The sequence below is a fragment of the Micropterus salmoides genome, unplaced genomic scaffold, assembly GCF_014851395.1.
Source record: "Micropterus salmoides isolate LMB-PRFRI ecotype aquatic unplaced genomic scaffold, ASM1485139v1 Ms_hic_scaffold_9, whole genome shotgun sequence".
NCBI lineage: Eukaryota > Metazoa > Chordata > Actinopteri > Centrarchiformes > Centrarchidae > Micropterus > Micropterus salmoides.
Window position 1 is genome coordinate 17,517,151 of NW_024044681.1, and position 23,565 is coordinate 17,540,715.

At 39.7% G+C, this 23,565-nt stretch overlaps 1 protein-coding gene across 1 annotated transcript; it reads left to right on the forward strand.

Moving 5' to 3' along the window:
- Nucleotides 1-203: 203 nt before the first annotated feature.
- Nucleotides 204-23,312, forward strand: LOC119895555 (SH3 and PX domain-containing protein 2B-like). Its single transcript, XM_038708735.1, has 10 exons — nucleotides 204-326; nucleotides 8,186-8,262; nucleotides 12,456-12,547; nucleotides 16,296-16,321; nucleotides 16,809-16,844; nucleotides 18,747-18,878; nucleotides 19,329-19,430; nucleotides 22,199-22,316; nucleotides 22,531-22,733; nucleotides 23,101-23,312. Exons 1-10 carry the CDS (start codon nucleotides 251-253, stop codon nucleotides 23,310-23,312), a joined length of 1,074 nt encoding a protein of 357 aa, XP_038564663.1. The 5' UTR covers nucleotides 204-250.
- The last annotated feature ends 253 nt before the right edge of the window (nucleotides 23,313-23,565 follow it).

Sequence of the window (23,565 nt, forward strand, 5' to 3'; positions counted from 1 at the left end):
CCCCTTAGCTGCAGCAGCATATGAAGTACAGAGGAAAAACCATACCATGTGCTCGGGACATTCCTAATCATTGGCAGGCCTTTCTTTATTGGCTGAATTCCTTGTAGGAACTGCTGATTTGAAAAAATGTGAACCCTTCCTCTCTATCCTCAGCCATCCTGTTGTGTGTAATGTGAAGTACATGTTTATGTGTACGTGTTGAGTAAATGATTTGTGTGCTAATAAGTTTTAAATAATTGTGGTGTTTCAGATGGAGTTGTTGGATAAATTCCCAGTGGAAGGAGGCCAGAAAGACCCTAAGCGCAGGATCATTCCGTTCCTACCAGGTAAGAGTTAAACACATGTCCCCAAGGCCCTTTCATCTACATTGTACACACACAACTGGGGTTTGTTTGATATGAATAGCGGAAGACCTATTTTGTTATTTATTTCAGTAATATCAAGAAAAATACCCAAGATTTGCTGGGTCCAGCTGCTGAAATACCTTTTTGATCTTGGCCTGTTGTTTGGAAAAATCAAGCAAACTGTTAGTGTCATCTTTAAGAAAGATTTTCTTAAATTTTCAAAGACTAAAAGATACTTCCACTAATCAAAAAAAAAAAAGTAAAATGAAAATATTTGTTGGTGACAGCCTTGCTTTATGATAAAATGTACATTAAATATGTGGACAACAATGGCTCACTAATAGGCTGTGAATTCAAGCAGAATATTTTGCACACAAAAGAACCAGCCAGAAAAATGTGCTGCAACCTCACTGGTCATAACCTCACTGTTCTGAACGAAGACAGAATATGTTTTTTCATCTACTCTTTAAACATTCAGCTGACCTATCTGATCTCATATAGCCCATAGCCATATTAGACAACTAAATATAATTAGTGTTGAGTGTTTAGGTGAAACTTAAAGTATTTGTAAAACATTTCACACAGGACCTTACTTTTCTACAAGTACCAGTGGCAACAAAGTTTGTTTGGAATATGGGCTTTGGGTGTGCTCGACCAGCTTTTGAAATTGTTTGAGATTTAGATCCTGCTGAAAGTAATCCTTTATGAGAGTTTGTAAGAAAGCCTCACCCAAAGACTCCACCCACATCTCCCCTACCAGGCTTGGGACGAGTGGGGGGATAGGATTTTCTTTGTGGCCTTGCAGGTCTGGAACTCATTGAGACAACACACACACACACACACACACACACACACACACACACACACACACACACACACACACACACACACACACACACACACACACACACACACACACACACACACAGAGTTTGATGAACTCAGAGTAGGAGGAGGGAAGAGAGAATATATAAAACACGCATTTCATTCTATCCCCTAGTATACCAGTTTATAGTCAGACAAAGTATACTGATTATGAATACTTTTAAGAATTCTCATCTATATTAAATTCTGTCTACTTCATTTATCCCCTGGAATTCTAGATTTGTTTTAAAATTTCTGTCTGTAGTGGTGGTAGAGGCGTTCACTCCACCGTATTCTTTGGAAGAAAATTACTGAGGCAGGCGCTAAATCTTCAACTGCTCCTGTGGAGTATGAAGACACCAAAAGTTAAATACTGATTGGACTCTGCATGGCACCAGATCAGGTCATACACCTCTCTTGAGATGGATTCAAAGCTAACATTTCCCTGATTTGCAGAAGGATTTTCCTGACAGACAAATAAACCCCTTACATTTGCAGAGCAAAAGTCTGGACTGAGGGCTGAGACCAACCTAACAAGGCACGGAAGTGGTTTACCATTTTCTGTTTGGTTTGTTCAAGGCCTCAAGCTGTTTTTACTTCTTTGGTATCTCCACATCAGCAAAGTGGCTTGTCTGCATTTGCACATAGTGTAGAATGTCTTCAGTATTTTTTGCCCTATGTACACACCAAAATCTTGGCTGCTGCAATCTGTTCATGAGTCCATCCTTTACCTCTAAGAGGAAGTTCCAAAAAGTCTCAAACTTGGATATTTATATCCATACCCTTTTCAATAATTTTTTGACTCTTTTATTATCTCAAGATTGCATGGTATGTGTCTATAGTCCATTTGTCACCCGAAGACCCCTCGCAGTAAAATCCGTTGATGGGTTCATACATGACATTTAGATAAATTTGAACTGATACCCTAGAGCCATGAACGATTGCTCTTTAAGGCAGTGTCAGCAGGTCAGCCTTTGAAAAAGAGCTCATATGCTCTTGATCAATTATCTAAAGATGGGGTTGTTGAACTATGAGTCAAATCCAAAGCTGGAATGTGGGTCTGTTTCTTTAGGGCCCCTGCATGAGAAATGAGGTGATATTCTTTCATGAACTTCTCAGAAGTAGAATATGAATTTGTAATTTGGATTGACTTTTTTCTTTTCCCTTTTCTTAAAGATAGATCTACAGTACATACTTGTCTCAGCTTCACTGTTTGCCTGGGGATTGCTCTGCCTGCCACAGTAGGAGGCACAGTATGTTGGACAGGTCAAATATGTTTCTGTGGATCTGAATAACACATTCCCCAGTTGGTCCTCTAGAAAGCTACAGTTCCAATGACCTTGTTGCTTATGCCTCATTCATATCACGTACATCTCTTGTCTGCAGAGGAAAGTAATCACTGCTCTTGTCTACTTGAAGGTGGAGTACCAGTAGCAGACTTGTCTTTTATGGCAGCTTATGAAGATATGTCTGCCCTTAGTCAGCAATTTAACTAAGAACTCAGTAATTACTACTCACACAGCTCATTCTTTCATGCTTTAACTCAGTAGCATTGTTTCATTATTATGTAGAACCTTTTGGGGCGAGTCAGTTAAGACAAGCCAAAGTCAGTTGTTAGATTTTGTAACAGCAAGTTTCAAGTCAAGTTGATTTTGAAATGGGTTGTGGATTTTGATTTTTCTTGAAAGACAGGAATTAACTTACTAGTACAGTACAACTCAAGTCTGAGGTCTTGCAGTAGAATGTTAACTTATGTGAGACAAGTCCAAGTTAAGTCCAATATTTGTAATGGCATGTTTCTTCAAGTCTCCAGTCTCGTAATATTATCAAGAGTCAAGTCAATCAAAACAAGTCCAAACCAAACTGCAAGTTAAGCAAATTGTAACTAAACTGCAAGTCTTTCCGATCTCTGAATGCTAACCATCAAAATGACACAGGATTTGAACACTTTACTTTTAAAGCTGTTTTTAATAACGTAGCTTAGCATGACCGTGTCCTTTCAGTGTATAGGCCTGATAATTAAATATTGAAAATATGTGCCCATACAAAGTGTTCCCATCTCTCTGTCTCTTCTCTCTATCTGCCTCGCTCATTCTCCCCTAGGAAACAAAAGTTGTTTGATACCCTTGATCAATGCTGGCTCTGAGATTTGCCTTAAAATCAACCGTGCCTTGGCCATGGCTCCAAGGCAGCAGCTTTCCTTCCCTCCCTACCTGAAAAAGCCCTTTTCTCAGCTGCACCCATGAGCTGCCGTGCATACAGAGTGGGCAGTGTTGAGTCAGTGCTTCTCTCCTGACCTCTGAGAGAGTTGGAAAACTGTCAAGAAAGCTTTCTGTTTGAGGAGTGATGAGGGGAGGAGAGGAAGAAGGAGACAGAGAGAGGAGGAGGGGGAGGAGAAATACAGTAAGCGTCCAGGGGTTGACTTTCAAATCTCTTTCGTTTTCGTGAGCTGTCTGGACAGTAGGGGTGGGAATCGTAGGGTCCCTCACGATACGATACATGGCTCACGATAACGATAATATCACAATACAGCAGTTCTGGGATAACCGATCGCTGAACAATGCTAAAATGATACATCACGAAATATGTCTAACTATGCAAAAACAATACACACAAAATACATACATACAAAATGCCCGTGAAAAAGTTCTCTCATTTTTCAGTCGTTAAATTAAAAATACAGAACTACAGAGCAACTATGAAAAATTATTATAAAAACATTTCTTTATAAAAAGGCACAAACATGCAAATTCACTGAATTTACTGAATTCTTTGCTGAAAATGCAAATTGCTGTGTACCACCTATATGTATATCACATTATACTGACAAGTGTTCAGTGATACAGCATTGTACTGCCCTTTCTCCACCTAGTGATAGCTGTATTTTTTGGCTACAGGGAATTTGGGGTTTGAGTTTTGACCCTTTGGGGTTGCTGTATTTAGTCTGTGTGGAGTGCAGAAGAAGCAGATAAAGACAGTGAATTTAGTAGCTCTTTTTTTTATTTCATACAGAACTCAGGAAACATCTGTACTTCAAGTATTTGCACAGTATGTCACTCAGGATGTTAAGCATGTGAAGCAAAATGTGCAGTTTATGTTAAAGGTTATATTTTCGCAACCATGATGCTAATGTCCGTTAGCCCGTTTTTTTTGTCTTGGGTCCAGGGGGAACACTCAAGTCATTATGATATGTTGTCTGGGACCAATAAATATCTGTACCAAATTTTGTGCCAATCCATCTAGTAGTTGTTGGGATATTTCACTCTGGAAACTTTGACCTTACCGATAAACAATGTTATCACGATTCATCATATGGGGACCTTGAAAATCTGCAGCAAATTTCACGGGAACTCAAATTTAAAATTGTCAACCTCATGGGAGATGAGATGGAGATGGAAAGTCAGGGTTCACCTGAGTTGGTAAGATTCATCCTCTGGGGCCCTTGAATGTCCGTACAAAATCCATCCAATAGTTTTTAAGATATTTACTCTGCCGTGTCTAATAAGAATAGAAAGACCAAAACAAAAGCCACAAAAACGGGAGATAAAAGAACATCTGTTATTTTAAAGATCTGACTTTCCTCACAAATTGACCTTCCTGCTCATATTAGCTCAGATGAAAAAACAAAACATGTTTGTTTATTCACTGACAGCATTTACAGTCTGATTCTTTTGATATTATAGTAGACTCGGGCTGGACAATAAAGCAATAAGTAATTGTGATAGAATTTTTTTCAATAACAATATAACAAATGTTCAATAAATATTATGTTTATTCACTTGAATCATAGACAAATTATGACTTCATTTTTCTATTAAGATGTTTATTTTGTTGAGGAAGAAGGACTGAAAAAAGCTTTTACTTAATTTTACTCTTGCATATTTGCTTTACAAAGATTTTATCATAATTGTTTTGAATGTTCTACCTCAGATTTGTGAAATGATCCTCTGTTTGGGATCAAGTGTTGACCATAAAGAAAAGTTTAAACCACAATTTGAAACACAATCAGGCTTCTTCAACTCTAACTCAGAGGCAAAAAGTCAGTCTTTATACTCGAAAGAATTAACGATTTGATACTTACCGTGATAATTATCAATATCAAAAGATATGAAACTTTTTATCGTGATAACATTTTTGGCCATATCATCCAGCCCTATAGTAGACTTTACTCTTATCTTTAGACACTAAGCAGCATAAGTTTAGTATGACTTCCTGTGTTGTCAAGTACCTGAGTCAACTAATAGGTTGCTGTCAGAGATGTGATGGTTGGATAGAGTGCAGCGGTGGGGTCTTTTGGAAGTTTGGTGGTGGTGGTTATTGTGTAAAGTGGGTGAGGTCTGAGGTATTTTGATGAGGTCACCACACATCTATGCACTCAGCAGTCTTCTCCTCTTTATTATGCACATTATGCTCTTTTATATATACTTTTGTCTTGGTTTAGTTTTTCCCTTCATGTATCTTTACTTTCTTTTGTCTTGATTCCTAAGACGAGCAGTAACACATGGGTATAAATATACATAATCGGACACTGTGATGATCAGTCTCTTTGTGCCTGTACCTATTTTTTCATCAGTATGTTCAGAGCTCGACAATAACGGTGGCCCGATGGCCCGGGGCCAGTAAAACGCAACGTCGGGACAGTTGAACTAGCAACTCACTGGCCCGATTGGACCAGTGCAAAAACATTAATAGGCTATTATTAAAAAAAAAAAAAAAAATGAAACTCAACATCCTGCAGTTGTTTTGCAGCTCTTGGCGCACACCAATGTCCAATCCAGAGTTGTAGTTACGTGACGAGTGGTTGTCGAATGTTGTTTCTCTAATCTCAATCATGCGGCGACCTCTGGGTTGAAAGTGAAACCATGCAGACGGAACTTACACCTGCATTCTCAATAACGGCCAGCAGGGGTGAGTCCACTGGTTGCAAAAAGAAGTCTGGTTCCATTAGAAATAATGGTAAAATGTAGCCACTTCTCAGCTAATTTATATACTCAGTAAACACTTTTAAATGAGTTTATGGTCTCAGTCGCTAGTTTCAATCCTTCTTCAACAAAGCATGATGTTCATTTAGTATATTATGGTCCTATTTAGGGGAAAATAGGCGATAATGCAGCGTATACTTTGGACAGGACCTGTTCATCAGGATAGAGGCGACTCGTGTACAATTTTTATTAAATGGCTGTCAGCGTCATGTTTGAGTCTGTTAGTATGTTTTGTTTTAAAAATAAATTGTTTTAACCTTTTTATTTTTTATCATTTTAACTAAACATTTTGTTTAGTTTTTTTATATCCAGGATGTATTTAATAAACGATTAAACATTAGCAGTTAGCAGTATAACATAAGTTTTTGGTTTTGTTGTAACGTTAACACTGATAAATAACCTTTGGAAGGAGGGACAGTAAAAATTGTCTTCGGGCCAGTAGGTTTCAAACCCACTGCAAAAAAGTTTAACGTTGGTGATCTCCTGTGCAGTAGATTCATGTTTCAGCAAGTCTGCTCTAAGTATTCTCTAAACAAATGCCATACCCCTTGATGGAAGTGATGCAGTAACTTCTCAAACATGTCCCTTTTTTTTGTGAACAGGATCTTGTTACAGCCTTGTCTTCTTTCCCAGTTTATATGTTTGCATTAAAGCTGTCTCAGTAACTTTATTGGAGAAACATCAGCAGCTTAAAAAATAGAAAAGAAATAAGTGCTGGCTCTGAAATTTCCTGCATACCGTTAAATTAGAGTGTTTTAAGAGGCCTATTTGTAGCCATTTCTTGTTATTGTTATGGCGACCTGACTTGTCTGTGCCTGTGGTTATTTGTGCCTAAAGATAAGAGTCGGGAAGTGGCATTTAAGCTGTCATGCAGGCATAATTTGCTTTCCCAAAATCATTTATTCATGACTTGCAAAGGCCAGCTTTTCACCTAGCTCCTTACCCACCTCATTGTGCTGTCAGTGTTATTGACTACGTGACTGCATTGTGTCTGCATGCTAATTCACCAACCATATTTTGTTGCTGCCACTGTGTCCTTATTGTCCTTCAGTGGACCCCTAATTTTTTTAATGTTGCTCTTGACAAAAGCATCATCTAAGTGAAAAAGGCAATTCACGGTTTCTTTGATTAGAACTTGTTATATAATTTTGCTGTGGAATATTGGTATCACCACTGATTATCTGTGTTCCTTGAAAAACTGAATTCGGTGCATAGACATTAGGATTGGGCAATGTCTACAAAATTTCCATCGGACAATGTATAAATTGAAACATCGGGATGGACGATGGCAACGGGGGCGCGCGTCTTATGTGCATATGTTCACTCGCAAAGACTTAAAAACTTGGTAGCCTATGATTTTACAAGTAGCGGTGGGAATTTTACAAGCATGGACCAGTTAAAGCACCATTGAACACACAGGGTGCAGATGTTGGTTTCGGCTGCGTCATTAACAAGCCCACATGCAGCTCACCTGCTGCCGTGATAACGGATCGCGGGTGGGAAAAATACGGGAACAAGACGAGTTCTGTGTCTTTTAGGCGACTTTATAAAATGTACTGTTGATGGAGAAAGTGGAGTAGACAGGCGAGTTGGGAGACAGAGAGAGGCGGGCAAGCCGGTGTGTTTATATGAGGTGTAGGCCTCTTGTGTGTCTGAGTGTGGGGAGAAGAGAATTCTGAGGAAGGTGCGAAGCGTATTTAAAATGTATTATAATAATGTTCGTGGTGATTAAAACCTGCTTTCACGTGGTGGTTTTATGTGAAAAATTTAGATTTTTTTTGCCAGGGGGCGGGGTTTTACAATCACGATGCCTGCACAACCATCGGCCATCTGTCAGCCATCGCCGATGGATGATGGCATAGTCTATCGTCGCAACCCTAATAGACATGCACATTTCCTGTATATGCAAATGTTTACAGTTTATATGCATGAATGAAAGTGATTTTAAATTTGGCTTTTCTGACTTGTAAGCCTGTTTTTCCTACTTTGTTACAGGGAAGATCCTGTTTAGGAGGAGCCATATCAGAGATGTGGCAATGAAAAGGCTAAGGCCCATCAATGAGTACTGCCGGGTGAGTATACTGACTAATATGTTACTACGGAAATCTGTGATGGTCATATATGTTGTAGGTCATGAAAGCTACACTAACCAGTGAGCATTTAGATCTTCTACACAGTACAAAGTAAAAAAAGGGACTAAAATCAAGGTAGAGAATCCAGTGGTCAGGGGGAAAGAAAAACAAATATCCCACCCATGTAGTATCAGCTTAATCATAAAATAATCTTCTCATCCACTGTGTTTTTTATATATATATATATAAGCAAGTCACTGTCACACATTTGTAAGCCATTACCTTCATCTTTCAAATATTCCACCTGCGAAACAGACGCAGGTGGAATAGAAAAATTGAGACAAGTGGTTATATTCATTAAAGCTAATTTGCAACAACCAGATTTATAGGATTTCATTGTTCCAAGAACAGCTGTATAAATAATGCCCATTGCCCCTGTCTTTCTAAATTGCCAGTGCTGTGGTGTGTCTCATGCTAAAACCCCTGCAGCAAGCCTTTGTGATAGCAGGCATCCACCTTGCAGAGGTGTCCTTAAAGCTCCCCAGGTGCTCAATAGCTGACTATGACCTCTTTGCTAAAGGACACAAACAAAACAGAACTTCTCTCAAGGGATCAATAGTGGAAAAGCAAAATCTGTTTCTGTGTAGCTAAATGGGAGTATGTCATTGTAGTACCTCCCAAATATACAGTAAATCCTCATGATCCCTCTGGACAAGATCATTTATATGTACTTTATATGCTTCTGCTGTTAAGTTGCTGTCAGTGACAGAAGAAATACAGAATGGACACTTTTGTGGAGTATAGAAGTGTGTTATTTTGTGTTGGTAGTGTCTTTTTTACCAATTGAAATACTGCAGCTCTATCCACCATTTAAAACAGAGATGGCGTAAAACCTGTGCATTATCCAGCCCATTACATTGCTTTTTAAAGAAAAGAAGAAGGGATGGAAATGCCGCTGTACATTCTCAGGCTCCACTGTAGCAGAACAGCAACCATAAAACTCCTAATAGCTAGTAACCAATTGCAGCAATTTGACAGAAATGTAACCACAGCTACCTAACTTAATATATTATGTGTGATGTTCAGCTTTTTAGCAACGGTACAAAGTTGTGTGCTCTTGAAGTAAATTCAAAGTAACAAAAGGAGCGTGTCGTTTTGCAGCCAGGGGGCATTATTTTTTTCCAAACGGATACTTGGCCACAAAGTCACGTAATTTAGGGGTGAAACAGTGCTCTGGTATTCAGAAATTCCAGGAAAGAAGAGTTGTTGGTATATCATGTTGTGATGGTAAACTATCAGCAGAGAGTTGTGCCAAAGGCAAAACACTTGCTGGTGCTGAGTTTGCTCCAGTCAGCACATCCACATAGGCCTCTTTTTGTTCAATTTTACAGGCTTGCCTTAGGGCCTCTAAACCTTACACACCTCCTTCTGTCTGTCTGAAAGAAGACATTTGAAGATGTTTTAACAACTTTTTTTTTTTACTTATTCATGCCTTTTTGTATTTTCAACTGTATTATTTTATCATGGGATCACTTCTCTCCTCCATTAGGAACCTTATGAAACCATCACTGTAGAAATGAGTTTCCTTTCTGAATAAAAATAACAGTTCACAAGGCCTCATAGTGAAGAGAAAAGATGATAAACAATGTTGAGGACCAGAGGGGCTGGTGACTGTACAGCCTTACTTAGGTTAAAGGAATGTACAGCTGGTGTAGGCAACATCTTCAACTACTTATGTGACAAATAAAAGTCTGGGGGGGAGTGGTTAGAGTTGTTGGTTTGTGTGTATGGGTGTGGATGTTCATGGGAATAGCTGGACCACATCACTGGTGTTGCTGTGGTCAAAGGTTTTATTGTGGAAATATCTGAAAAGTTATAAAAAAGAAATTTGCATTTATCTGTCGTGGAGTTGATTGATTGAAATCCACATTTTGTCAAAGTTGTTTACAGGTGAGTGTTGAAAATTGATCAGAGAAAGAATCCTGTTCACCTAATTACCTGTGTTTAAAATTTGAAGAACTTCAAGTAATATTTGAGGACAAAATACCTCTGAGTATGTGAGAGCATTGTGTTGAGTGGAAATTAACTCAATCTTGTCGCACTGCTTTTACTTAGCAGTAAGAAGTTACAGTTTGTCAGCCAATGAGCCAAATGCTATCTCACACATCAACATTGTCTGTTTCACACAGTGATTTAAAACGTCATTTAGCCCTTTCATAGCATCATGGCGGGTCAGATCTTGACTCTAGCAAAAACTTGACTCTAAGCAAAAAAAAGGCATTTTCATCCACCCCCACATGCAGTCAGGTTGAGGTGAAACTTCATGTTTCTCTCAGGGAAGAGCTGAGTCAGCCCTTGTGTTGCACAGCTGAGGTTTTAACCTGACTCATATGGAATTTTCCCAGTTGTAGAGTCCTGTTCTTTGTCATGTCAGGAAACATAGTCGGATAAAAAAAACGATTGTGGCTTTCTGAGATGTTACATCTCAGCAAGTGTTGCATCTCAGAAAGCCGCAATCGTTGTTTTTATCCACTTGCAATATAGTTATAACATCTTAAACCTCCTTTGTTGTTGTTGTTTGTCAAGACTCAGGATCCCCCTTGGTTGTATGTGTCTACATGTGAAAGGTTATTTTGCACCGATGCAGTCATACTTTACTATACCTGATGGGACTGCACAAGTAGATCTCTTATTTCCATTACCTGTTTTTCCTCGGTGAAAACACACACACTTACATGTACACACTCAGTCACACACAATTACCTTAATGCTGCCAGCTGTAAAGAACACCCATAAAGTCCATTTGCTGTAATGTACCCTGAGCCTCCCTCCCGTCTCCTCCCTGGGGGGAATTGTAATGAGTGGACGGGCCACAGGCTGACGTGAGGAGAGGAATAAATCCAAGGAGAGGATAGCCAGTACAGGATGCACTCTGACCTCAGGCATAGCGCAGCCTTCTGAGCTACTTCACATCGCTGTTTCAAGATATGGATGAAGCCACTGTAAAAAGGAGATTTTGAGGTCATGTTTATGCATAATATTCAAGCAAATTTATATGCGCCCTAAATCAATAAACATGTAAGTGGGCACAAATGCACATTCACACGCCGAATAACTTTACTGCTAATTGAAAACACATGTTATACTTTGTCCATGACAGTATGTCCACTCCTTTCCTTCAACACAGGCTGTTGGCATGGACTCCTAAGTATGGCAAGGCAAATGTGGCATAAGACAAGGCCACTTTGTTTTGGTCTTTGGCTACCATTCAATGTCCGTCAGCCCTGGCGTTATATCGGTGTGTGTCAGAGAGTGCAAGAGGTAGAGACTCTGCTCCTTTAAAGGACGGAAGTGAAACACTTAGGAGTATTGCAATCAGAGGTAGAGGCCATCAGAGGAAGCTTGATGGATAGCATTGAGCTTTGCCTGCCAGCAAAAGGAGGAGTGGCCTTACTCCCTTAGCTGTAAGAAAGATAGTCACTACGGGGTTGTTGGTGACAGTTATTCTGTCTCCTGGTTTGGGGCATCAAGCTGTTGAGGTGATTATCTGTTTCATTGCTGCCCTTTAGTGGTTTGGTTGAGAGAGTCGCAGAAGATAAAACAGACTCAGGAGAGAACAAAAAAAAAAGTCTAGAAACAGACACTGTGCGATAACATGACTTGCTGTGTGTGCAAGAGGGAGATCACACCAATAAAGAGAAAGCTGGATGGGACTGTTTGTCTTTCATCTCCAGCCCTGTTGTCAGGTCTCGTCTCTCTGCCGCTAGTGATCCTCCACAGAGGCATAAGATTAGGGAGGAAGGTACGCGAGACGGATCAATGAACTGAGCTTAGAAAAAAAGAAGAGAACAGAACCAGCTTGTGCCATTGAAAAACACTGCAAAAAGCGAATGGAAAATTACAAATTGTACTTATTTTATTATTGTTATTATTATTGATGCACTTTAATTCTGAAATCCTCAATTTCATATTAAAAATTAACACCAGTGGGGACAATAACAAGAAATATGAGAAACTAGAAATAATGAGGGCAGTCTGAAAATGGCCTCTATAGTAACTGTTTCTGTGACTTCATGGAGGCCAGGCACTCAGTGAGCACTATATTTACCCTCTGGTTGATTATTGGATGTACTGCAGTGATTGTGTGCAGGTTTGTGCGGTTACCTAAGTTTTCTGCTATTTTTTGACTGCAGAGCCTCATTCAACTACCGGTCTACATCTCCCAGTGCGAGGAGGTCAGAGTGTTTTTTGAGACCAGACCTGAAGACCTCAACCCACCCAAGGAGTAAGTCTCACGCTCTCACACACTCTCTCAAACAATAGCAAACCCCCGCTATTGTTCCTGTGACGGATGTGGATGATGACATTTATACCCTCTAATGGATAGGATTTCATACTCTTACACTACTTCCTGTTTGATTTCTCAAGCATAAACACTTAATGGGTGCCTTTTTAAATGCTGACTTAGCATTTAAGCATGTAGCTGCAGCTCAGTTCAGCCACCAGGCTCCAGACAGCTGAGACTGCATAGTTGCTCTCAAGGTGTGCAGATCCGCTCTGACGTCTCTTGAAAATCTCAGTCAACACATTAGAACCATATTCAGTGCTGACAGTTACTATGTGCCAAAACTAAGACCTCAGCGGGCAATGAATGCCAGCTTCTAACACAGAAGCACATGTTGACACAGACACATACTTTACACACAGGACCCGGTTACAAAAGTGTTGTTATTACGGTTACCAGCACCTTCGGGGAAGAGGAGGTTACAGGTGGCTGGTTTCTAGACCATAATGTGGGGCTCACATTTTGACCCCAGAGATGGCTTTTACACCAACAGCTGTCAGCTGAGTTATTAGTTTTAACCTCTCTGTCATCACATACTGATGTGTGTGGCACTGGGCATTGAGAAGTTACCTCAGCCTGCAGGAAATTGAGTTGATAAGTCCTGTGATATATGCCAGGAGTGCATGTAGGGCCAGCAGTAAGCTAGCATGTAAAGAGAGTGGGTTCTTAAATTGGTCAAAAGACTTTTGTTGCAAAATCTGGGCCACAGAAGTGAGACTTTCACTGTATCCCAACCCCTTACTACAAACGTAATAATATAGTATTACGTTTTCTTTTTTCCAGTGACTACAGGATGAAATGAATGTACTACATCATTTTGTACTAATACTAGCAAAATATAACCAGTATTATTACTTAATTTGTTGTTTTCTGCTTGAGTACTACATGCTCAATTACATGATTAGAACTACTATAATACAGTAGCATCAATTTGGACACAGTTTAAGATTTTTGTAGATTTTAATGTCCTTTAAGCAAAATATTTTTCTCTGACATGGCTTGGTTCAGGCAGCCACAGTCTTGCAGCTGCCTAGTGTCTTTATTTTATATACCAACTGTCCCACCAGTCACCTTGACATTTATACTCAGTAAAACAGCTGAGCCAGTGAAATTGCAAAATGTTGCCCCACTTTTGGAATAATTTTTAATACTGGAGGTCCTAATGCATTTTCCCAAAAGGCACTTTGTGATGAATGTTTGTGACTATAGCGTCTTTCAAATGTTCTGTTTTACTCTGTTTGGACAACCTGGGTTGGCGTGCATCTGCACGTTTTTATTTTGAAACTTTTTCTCTAATACCATTATTTAATGTAATTACTAACACACACAGGTGGTTTACTGAGTTTGCTGTATTGCTTAGGCCCGTGGTAATATAATCACAATGTTGGGGATGTGTCACTCAGCAGAGATGCTTCTCTCATCCCAACAGTTTTACTAGTGTTCACCCTAGTAAAACTGTAACCCTCTGTAACTCTCGTGTGTGTGCGATCAATATGCACAATATACACACTAGGTCTTCTGTCCTCCACCAGAGGATGTTGCCAAGGACACATACCTTCTTACTCCTCATACAAAATCCCAAGCATGTGTTGGGAGAGGCAGGAGAGAGATGGAGCATTCACTCGAGGTGGATGAATATAGCAAAGACCTTGGTTTGTCTTTATTGAAATTGGATTACTGCTTTCTGCTAGTACAGCCTGTTGTTTGGCCGACTGACAACAGGGCCGGTGTACAGACACAGCAGCCACTGTGGGAGAAGATTTATCATGGCCTATAAATCTACCACTGAGAGGGACATCTTAGACTTTCTCCTTAGGAGCAGCAAAGTAAGAGGAGAGGAAATGGAGTACTTAAATGTAAAGAGGAAGTAGAGGGTCAGAGAACCAGAAAAGATGGGTGAGAAGTGAAGGAGTCTGTTGAAAGAGGAAGTGTTCTATCAAAGATGGGGAGAGGAAAATGGGGATGTTTCTGAGATTACAGGGGAAGAAAGTGGATTTAGATGGTGGATCAAGATGGAATAAGAGCGGATGGAAAGAATGAAGAAGAGCTCGTATCCAACACGACTGAAAGGGAAGAAGCGACAGGTTGAGGCAAAGTGGGGGGATAGAGGGAGTAAGAGAGGAGAGATTTCATTAATCATTCAAATCAATAATGTATAAGTCCTCTGTGGTACGACACCTGTTTACCTGTAAGGTTTGGCTCCAGGTGTAGAACTTTGATAGCTTTTATTTAATGGGTCTGCAAGAATCAGAGCCCCAAGTGAATATAATCTCCTGTAGTATAAGGTTTGATAGATAATGGCAAACCTGTAAAGTGTGTTCTCATGATTCCTCTGTAGTTAGAATTTGATCTCCCATATATCATGTTGGTGACTGCCATGAGACACAAACTGATATGAATGTTTCCGTGAAAGTTGAAACTGAAGTTGGCCCCAGTGCCAATGCTGTTTTTTCCTAACCTGTCTCAGACTAACATGAACCCTAATAAGTCAGAGGATTCATTTGATTTGTTACTCTAAACTAGTTACAGTAAAATAATCATATTAGCTGAAGGATCCAGGTCAGTGGCTGTGTCTGGTGCATTACATGATTCAGGTTAAACCTCAGTTCAAAACAAGCAAACAAAGCATACACATACTGCTGTACACACATTCCTGCTCTATAACAATCCAGATCATTGATACTGCTTTGGTTGGCCTGGCTGGGGATTTCTTTTTATAGTGCATTAATGGGCACGCTTATGGGTAAAGATTTATTGAGACTTAAGCCTCTGCAATTAACAGTTCTGCCGATCAAACAGTGCTGTGTGTGGCGAAGCGCATTCATGTTGATGCAGGGAAACGAACTAGCAGTAGTTGCCAAGGAAAATGATCAAGGGAGCTGAAGGAGGGAGTTAAGTAGACCTGGAAGATGTGAGATGGAAAAAGGAAGGTGATAGAAGGCCATAAAGTAAGAGGGTAATATTTAGACAACAAAGAGGGAGAGAGGGAGCAAGTGAGAGAGTAAAATGCTTAGTATTAGCCACCATTGACTTTTTGTAGCATCTGGACATTGAATCAGCTCCTGACTGCTGTTGTGGAGTGATGGTCTATTTATCTGGCTAATGTCTAAACCAGACACAGCAGATGATGTACTGAATTTAACAGACTGAATTTCAGAGATCAGCAATCTAGAGGCTCTTTATTCTCATCGGGGAGAGAGAGAGGAAGAGATGGATCCTTTTCTTGTGTATCTCTAGCATATTAATATATCTAACATAACGATAATGTTAGCAATTACTGTTAATTCTTTGCTGGAATAATCAGTCTAAGTGTTGTGCTGTGGTACCACGGCAAATAAAAAAATCAAATTAAACAATTGAAAGTTTATTTAAAAAGCATCATTAGTGCCAGTTTGCCACGCAAAGTTAATAACTGAAAATGTCAGTAGTAACTGAGGTAATGCAGTAAATGCATAAATATGGCAACCAAACATCTTGGGTCATTCCTGCAAAGTATAGATTAAAGGATATCAAATCACTTAAAGTAATCAGACTGATTCTGTGATTAGGGCCACTGTCTTATCTTTTTTCATGATGTTTTGTATCATTAGACTGATGATGGTATTTGTAGGTGAGGACTTTCTCCTTAGCTCTGTAAACTGATCTGATATTTCCTGGTAGTAATGTGATGATTTCTTCTCTTGAACAGGGAGCCCATCGGAAAGAAGAAATCGGGTAAGACTCGCTTTATTTGTGTATTTGAAATGAACATGGGATTAGGTGGACTTGGCTATTGTGTGTTATTTAGTCTTATAATAAGTTCAGAAGATGAATTTAACCAGGCACACTGTATGTATGTATGATACTGTAAGTATGAGCCTTTACTTTACTTTTTATGACTTCTTTTCATTATGAATGCCAAGTCCTCTACAATTCATCTGTAATATGTAATGACATTATCTCCATCTAGTGGTCACAGAGTTTTATACAGGTAAAAAAAAACATTGATTCGACCAGTCCAAATGTTCTTGTTTCATTAACAAAGACAGATTCTGTCTATACTCTTTCCTGGAGTTGACTATTATAGTACCGGCAACAAGGAAATCCCCTTTGCCATTGTTTCACTGATTCTTTTTATTTTCTCTCTATCCTCTTGCATCCATGTTGCATCCATGTATTTTTTTTTTCAGTTTTCTTCTTCATTCATTTTCCTTTCCATCAGGGATTGTGGAGAGAGCGACTACTTTCCTAAAGCGAGGTAGTAAACACTTGGTCGTGCTGTGTGTGTGACCCAGCAGCTTGCTAGTGGCCCGTTCCCCCTCTCCCCTGGCCTGGGCAGGTGGGATGTGGCTCTGTTAAAGGCTTGGGGCTTGCATTGGTTCTGTAAAGAAAGCATACAATATAACTGGTAATCTTCAGACCCTGCGTGGTTCATTTCTGTAGGTGTAGGTATGTTGCATAAGGACAGAGTAGAAAAGACTCTAGATAGTGGCAGGGTTTTAACTGTACATCTGCGAGAGAGGGTTACCATATACCATCGATGCAGTAGAGCCATATGTATATCTGCTAGGCTTTCAGCATCGGGCAAAATCATTGAGGTTACACAAATAATTCTTCAATGCAGAGCCCTAGAGGCAGAAATAATGTCACTGGTTGAGTTACATGTAAATTGTTGAAACCAAGGAGCCTTTTGTGTGCTTAATAACATAAAACTAAACCCTGGAGAAAAGGGTTAGGGAAGTTAATATTATAAACTAATGATTTAAAAGTTAACCCGAGTTACTTGGGTTAGTTTGTCAGTCTACCTGATCTTCCAAGTTCAAACTAGCCTAGCAGATTGGTAAGCTTGCTTAACAGTCTGCAAGGCTGTTTGGTATTAGCTGTGTGTTCTCTCTTTAAAATTCAACTCAACCTGATGTTAGTTTCTCCGGTTCTCTCTCTCTCTAATAAATTACTAATATTAAAATTTCTGATAAAAAAAAAAGTTTGATTAAACAGTTTGCTGCTCACTGAAGGATGTGTACAGAAGGACAAGCTGTGATATTTTAAGCTGTTTGAAGAACTATGCAATGTGAATTTTACCACATCTGTACTTTAAGATTTTCACATTATATTAGTCTTTTGTCTGCAGAGACATGATTTCTGTTTGCCTGTGTGTTACAAACACATTGGTTAAAAATGTGTCCATCAGAACCTTCAGTGATCTGCATGCTGTGGAGGATTCCTGCACGTAATGCAAGGGCATACAGGGTTTTAAAATTGCAACAAGCTGTGTCAGCCAAAAGGTATTTTGTTTCCAATAAAGTTTATATGTCAAGTAAATTTTCTCCATTTGGGTTTGTTCTAGACAAGTTTTTAAAGATCATAAATCAGGAAAAGAGTAATTATACTGGTTTGTGCTACTGGTTGTATGTTGAGCCCTCGTGTGTTAAAAGTCCATGTATCTCAGGCTGGCTTGGTGCTAACATTGGTGATGGGTCTTAGTGGTGCTGGTTTGTTTCTGTGTGGAAGTCACAGCCATGTTGATGATTGACTTAACCCTCTTCACTTTTTACCATTACCTTTCACTCCCATTCTCCAAATCTACTATTATTCCCCTGCCGTTGTTCATTCCCCCGCCCCCACGCCCACTCTCCAATCACGACCACTCTCCAATCACGACCACTTCCTCCTCTGCTTCATGTCTGGGTGAATCTCCATACTCTAGATAAGCCTCCTCTCCCTTTTAACGTTTTACTCAAAAGCTTTTGCACACTTTTGACCTTGGAATTATAATGGGCTTTCATCAAAAGTGAGTTGTTCACTTATTATGGCTTTTCAGATCCATTTTGGCTGCTTTGTAAAGACCATGCTTACTTTAGCTTTTCAGTAAAGTTCTTTAAAGTGCGTGTAAAATCTGCCATTTTAAAAGGTCATATCTCTTCAGTCAGTGAGATACAAGAACTTTTAAAGGTCAACATCTCGTATGATTCCAAGTTAATGGACATTCCTTTAATATCACATTAACAAATATTACCAAAGATCCTCACTGAAAAGCAAAAAGCAATGAGTGGAGGCTTTTTTACATTATTGAGATTTCATCCTTAGCAAACAAAAGGAGCAGAAAGAGGTGGGGGGAAAGAGCTAAAAGGCCTCCGTTTTGATTTGTTCCCCTTAACAGGAGATTCCACCTCAGCGGACCCTCTCCTCCTCGACCAGTATGTGGCAGTAACAGATTATGAGAAGCAGGAGAGCTCCGAAATCAGCCTGCATGTTGGTCAGGTGGTGGAGGTCATTGAGAAAAATGAGTCAGGTGAGTTCTATTCTGCGTTCAATGTACTCTTTCACTATATCCTAGATAAGTTTAGATTTTGCAAAGGTTGCTGGTTTAAATCGAAAAACAAGTAGCCAAACATCCAATCTGTGTGGACCAATGAGGACAAACGCTGCTGAACTTCCATCATGTTTTCCACACCGTTTTCCATTGTTTGATGTTTGAATGCCGGATTTTTAATGACCTCATCTTGTTGCGTCCTCTTCGTTTGCATGGTTTAATGGCAGCAGACTGGAGAATTAACGCCACCAACTGTTTATCTCAATGCATCAAACTGCTAGTATTCACAGAACAGTTGTGGATTTAAATTGCATTAATTCTCATTTTCTTTTTGCTTTGGTCTGGAAAGACGGTTACATTTTTTTTTACTATCTTCGGATGGAAACAAGATATCTTGTATGTCCGTGTGTTTATATCCTGCTCATTTAGGATGGTGGTTTGTGAGCTCAGAAGATGCCCAGGGCTGGGTCCCTGCCACCTGCCTTGAGGCACAGGATGACCCTGATGACTTCAGTTTTCCAGGAGAAGAAGGTATATGAAGCTTTCCATTTGGGTGCTATTGTTTAGATTCAGTATTCCCCAAGGAAAAGTTTAGGTCAAAGAAGCCATTTAGCATTTAACTGTCTTGTGTTGTTGTCTTTCTGTTGCCTTCTAAAGTGCAACACACGCCACGCGTAGCGCCACGTCATTTGACATGCACCATTTCACTCCTGAAGCACACACCAGATGCTCTATATAAATAGAGGAAGCCAAAGTTCAGTGATGTGCATATCCGGAGAGTCGATGTGTGTTGACGCCAAGACACTGTCACTGCCTGGCAAGAGGTGTGGGTGTTTTGATGTGCATTATATTCCGCCTGTGTGTGTGTGTTGCCCTTAAGAACAACAATTCAAATGTTTAAATAACTGGATTTTAGAGTACTCATTAATACAAACAATGTAAACAATACATTAAAAAGTGTTTTTAAAAAAAACATGAACTTAATGGTAAAAAAATGCCATCTGTGACATAAATCGGGGTGAGATTCCATAAAAAAGCCAGATGTAGATGATAAAGAGTGATATAATGATACTGTACAGCGCATAGTAGGAACCCTACTAAGCAAAGTTTGTGGTTTAGAAGTGGACATTGAGCTAACTGCCCAGGACTTTCAGGGGCATGTCACTCCTCAGAGCCCTGGAATTGGAGAGAGATTCACATCTAACATTCACTGACATTATCATAGATGTGTATACATATGTATACATATATAATACAAAACAGAAACAAATAAATCAGAAATTGAGCAAGTACATAATAAATGTTCCAGCAATGAGAAGGATTTAATTAAATAGTCCCAAGACCATGCTCAGGGCCAACATCAGTCCCACAGATTCTAATTATCCAGAACATATATGGTCTATAACCTAGTAAAAAACAGGTTACAAATTAGGCAAAATTCTAAATGGAAGAAATAGTCAATGTAGAATGGATGGAATACTATGATTTTAAACAAAAAGCGCACAGTCCTAGAGGAACTATTTGTCAGTAAATGGGTAAAACAGCAGCAGCTCTGCCAGAACTAGAACTTTGATTTGTTCTTGGCCCACCAATACTGAAAATGCTTTCATTTAGTATAAAAACATCCTCCAGATGGCTTATGTAATGTTCACTTCCTATTTTGCCCCACTTACTGTGCTGGGATGTCAGTGCCTCGGAGATTCTGGTCACTGCCAAGGCACATGGGTCGTCGCAGAACATTAGGGGATCTATTCAGCACAGGCTTTGGGCAAGGTGGAGCGCACGCCTTTCTTTTTCCCCCCTATTCTAAATGTGTGTGTGCGCAGACATGCGTACACAACTGTGTGCATGTTTGTTCACGTGTATGCATGAAATGTTTGTTGCATGAGCGATCCAAGCATGTAAATTAAACCCTTGCATGCAAAGTGGATTGCGCATTTTTATCTGATATCAAAAAACTAAATCAGGACAAACGTATAATTAACCAACATTAAACAGTTGATACATCCATAGTAATACATAGAATATCTTTAATAATGGTAGACATAATAATACTTAGTAGAAAGTATCCAAAGAAGGTTAAAGTCAAGGACAACTGGACTTGGTTGAAGATACTAGAAGACATTTCGTCCCTCATCCAAAGGACTTCTTGAGTTCTGACTGACTGGTAGGGAAACTAAGCTAAATAGGTTAGGTTAAATAGTTTCCCTACCACATCTAACATTCACTGACATTATCACAGATGTGTATACATATATAATACAAAACAGAAACAAATAAATACATAATGAAGTCTTCCAGCAATGAGAAGGATTTAATTAAATAGTCCCAAGACCATGCTCAGGGCCAACATCAGTCCCACAGATTCTAATTATCCAGAACATATATGGTATTTAACCATTCAGAGGAACTTTGAGGGCTGGTGGAAGATCAGGTAATAAAGTCAAGGACATACGTTTGGAAAAGTAAACATCATAAACATAAAATTGTGACAAGTTAATGCATTTAAAAACACAACCTGACTACAGATCTTGGATAATGAGGTTAGAAAATACTGAATGATCTCATTGAACAGACTGCCAGTAAGTGTACCCAGTCAGGTTTTTGTGTTCTCACCTGAAGCCACCGATTGTACATCACTCCTCCTCTCAGGTATCAGGGTCGTGAGGGCTGGGCCCCAGCCTCCTACCTGAAGAAGACTGACATCCAGAAACTAAGCTAAACTCTAAACTAAGAAGTCCTTTGGATGAGGGATGAAACGTCTTGTAGTATCTTCAACCAAGTCCAGTTGCCCTTGACTTTAACTTCTTGGAACTATGACCTGGATGACTGAGAATCTTCAGACATCTTAGTAGAAAGTACTGTATGTGTGTTTTATGTGTTGCACATGTGTGTATCTTACATCTCTCACTCCACAAGATTCTGCTCAAGCCTTGCCTCATTTAATAAGTTAGCTCATGTAAACCCGGTGTACTTCTCTATCTCATCCTAAATCACATTGTGATTGTCGTGATGGAGCAAGCATTTTGAGCCTTTTCATTAAAACGTTGCAGACATTTTCACTGCATACCAACAAGCTTAAACAACTTCATAAATGCAACACTACACACTCATCTTTGCTGCAGGAAGGTTACCGATTGCAGCTTTAACTCCAGCCATTGTAATCTAAATGTGCCACAGTGCTTTGTCTCCCAAGCTTTTACCTTACATCAGCATTTATTTGTTTACCTATACACAGTAATCTTCAAAACAGACCTCATGCTCTTATATTTAACAATTTTGCCTTTTTCTGACACCAGAAGAGAAGTACTCAGTGATTTACCCGTACTCGGCCAGGGATGAGGATGAGATTGACCTGGAGAGAGGCATGATTGTCGAGGTGATTCAGAGGAACTTGGAGGGCTGGTGGAAGATCAGGTAATAAAGTCAAGGACATTACGTTTGGAAAAGTAAACATCATAAACATAAAACTGTGACAAGTTAATGTATTTAAAAACACGGCCTGACTACAGATCTTGGATAATGAGGTTAGAAAATACTGATTGATCTCATTGAACAGACTGCCAGTAAGTGTACCCAGTCAGTTTTTGTGTTCTCACCTGAAGCCACCGATTGTACATCCTCCTCTCAGGTATCAGGGTCGTGAGGGCTGGGCCCCAGCCTCCTACCTGAAGAAGACGGACATCCAGAGCCAGAAGCAGTCAGCAGGTGCTGCTGCTCATGCCAGTACCAATGACCTAGACGGAGTTTCCAAACAGCAAAACAATGCAGCCAGAGAGAACAGAGACAACGGCCACAAAGAAAACAGACTCTCATTTTTTTCTGACAACAAAAGTAAACTATCTATTCTATCTATCTATTTCACTGCTGCCACACATATATATCAAAGCTGTCAAATGATCAGATCTAGGTTTGAGCTGTCAAAGCGTTTTTTAATATATATATGAATAATGTAAAAAAACAAAGGAATGCCAGGCTATGTAAACACACCATGAAAAATCTACATAAAGTGATAGACCCTCTATCATTTGAAGGTAGTGATTTCCTTTATGCTGCAGCCTTTTTGCACAGTCACAGTCAGCATACCCAGCCGGTATTCAACACCAAGTCTGAGGGGACATTTCCAGATGGCTTCTGCACTGCTTTGCAAATGTACAAACTTATTAATGCAAAATGATTGATTACTCTTTTCCCTCCACAGAAGTGGGATCAAGACACAGACCACCTCCACGCAGAGATCTTACCATTGTAAGAGATCCCGCTCAAATCTCCATTGGACACAGTGTGGATTCTGTTCTGTTAGGAGATAGCTCTCAACAAAAACTTTTTCATCGACGTAACCTTTTGTGTTTCTCTCACATTCCACACACGTGGTACGAACCTACCCAAGCCGCCCATTCCTCCTCAGGTTGAGGAAGAGTTCTACACCATAGCAGACTTCCAGACCACCATCCTGATGGTATTAGTTTCCAAGCTGGAGTCAAAGTTGAGGTGGGTCAGGCACTTCCTGAATGTATTGAATAAAGAATATAGTGAAACATTCAGTTTAAATAAAGGTTGTATATATTAATTTATTTTTTTTAACCTACTAGGTGATTGAGAAGAATTCAAGTGGTTGGTGGTACATCCAGATAGATGAAAAAGAGGGCTGGGCCCCTGCCACCTT

Coding starts and splice junctions, on each gene's coding strand:
- LOC119895555 (XM_038708735.1), top strand. CDS start 251: ATGGAGTTGTTGGATAAATTCCCAGTGGAAGGAGGCCAGAAAGACCCT. Junction 327..8,185: donor GATCATTCCGTTCCTACCAG/GTAAGAGTTAAA, acceptor ACTTTGTTACAG/GGAAGATCCTGTTTAGGAGG. Junction 22,734..23,100: donor ATTTTTTTCTGACAACAAAA/GTAAACTATCTA, acceptor TTCCCTCCACAG/AAGTGGGATCAAGACACAGA.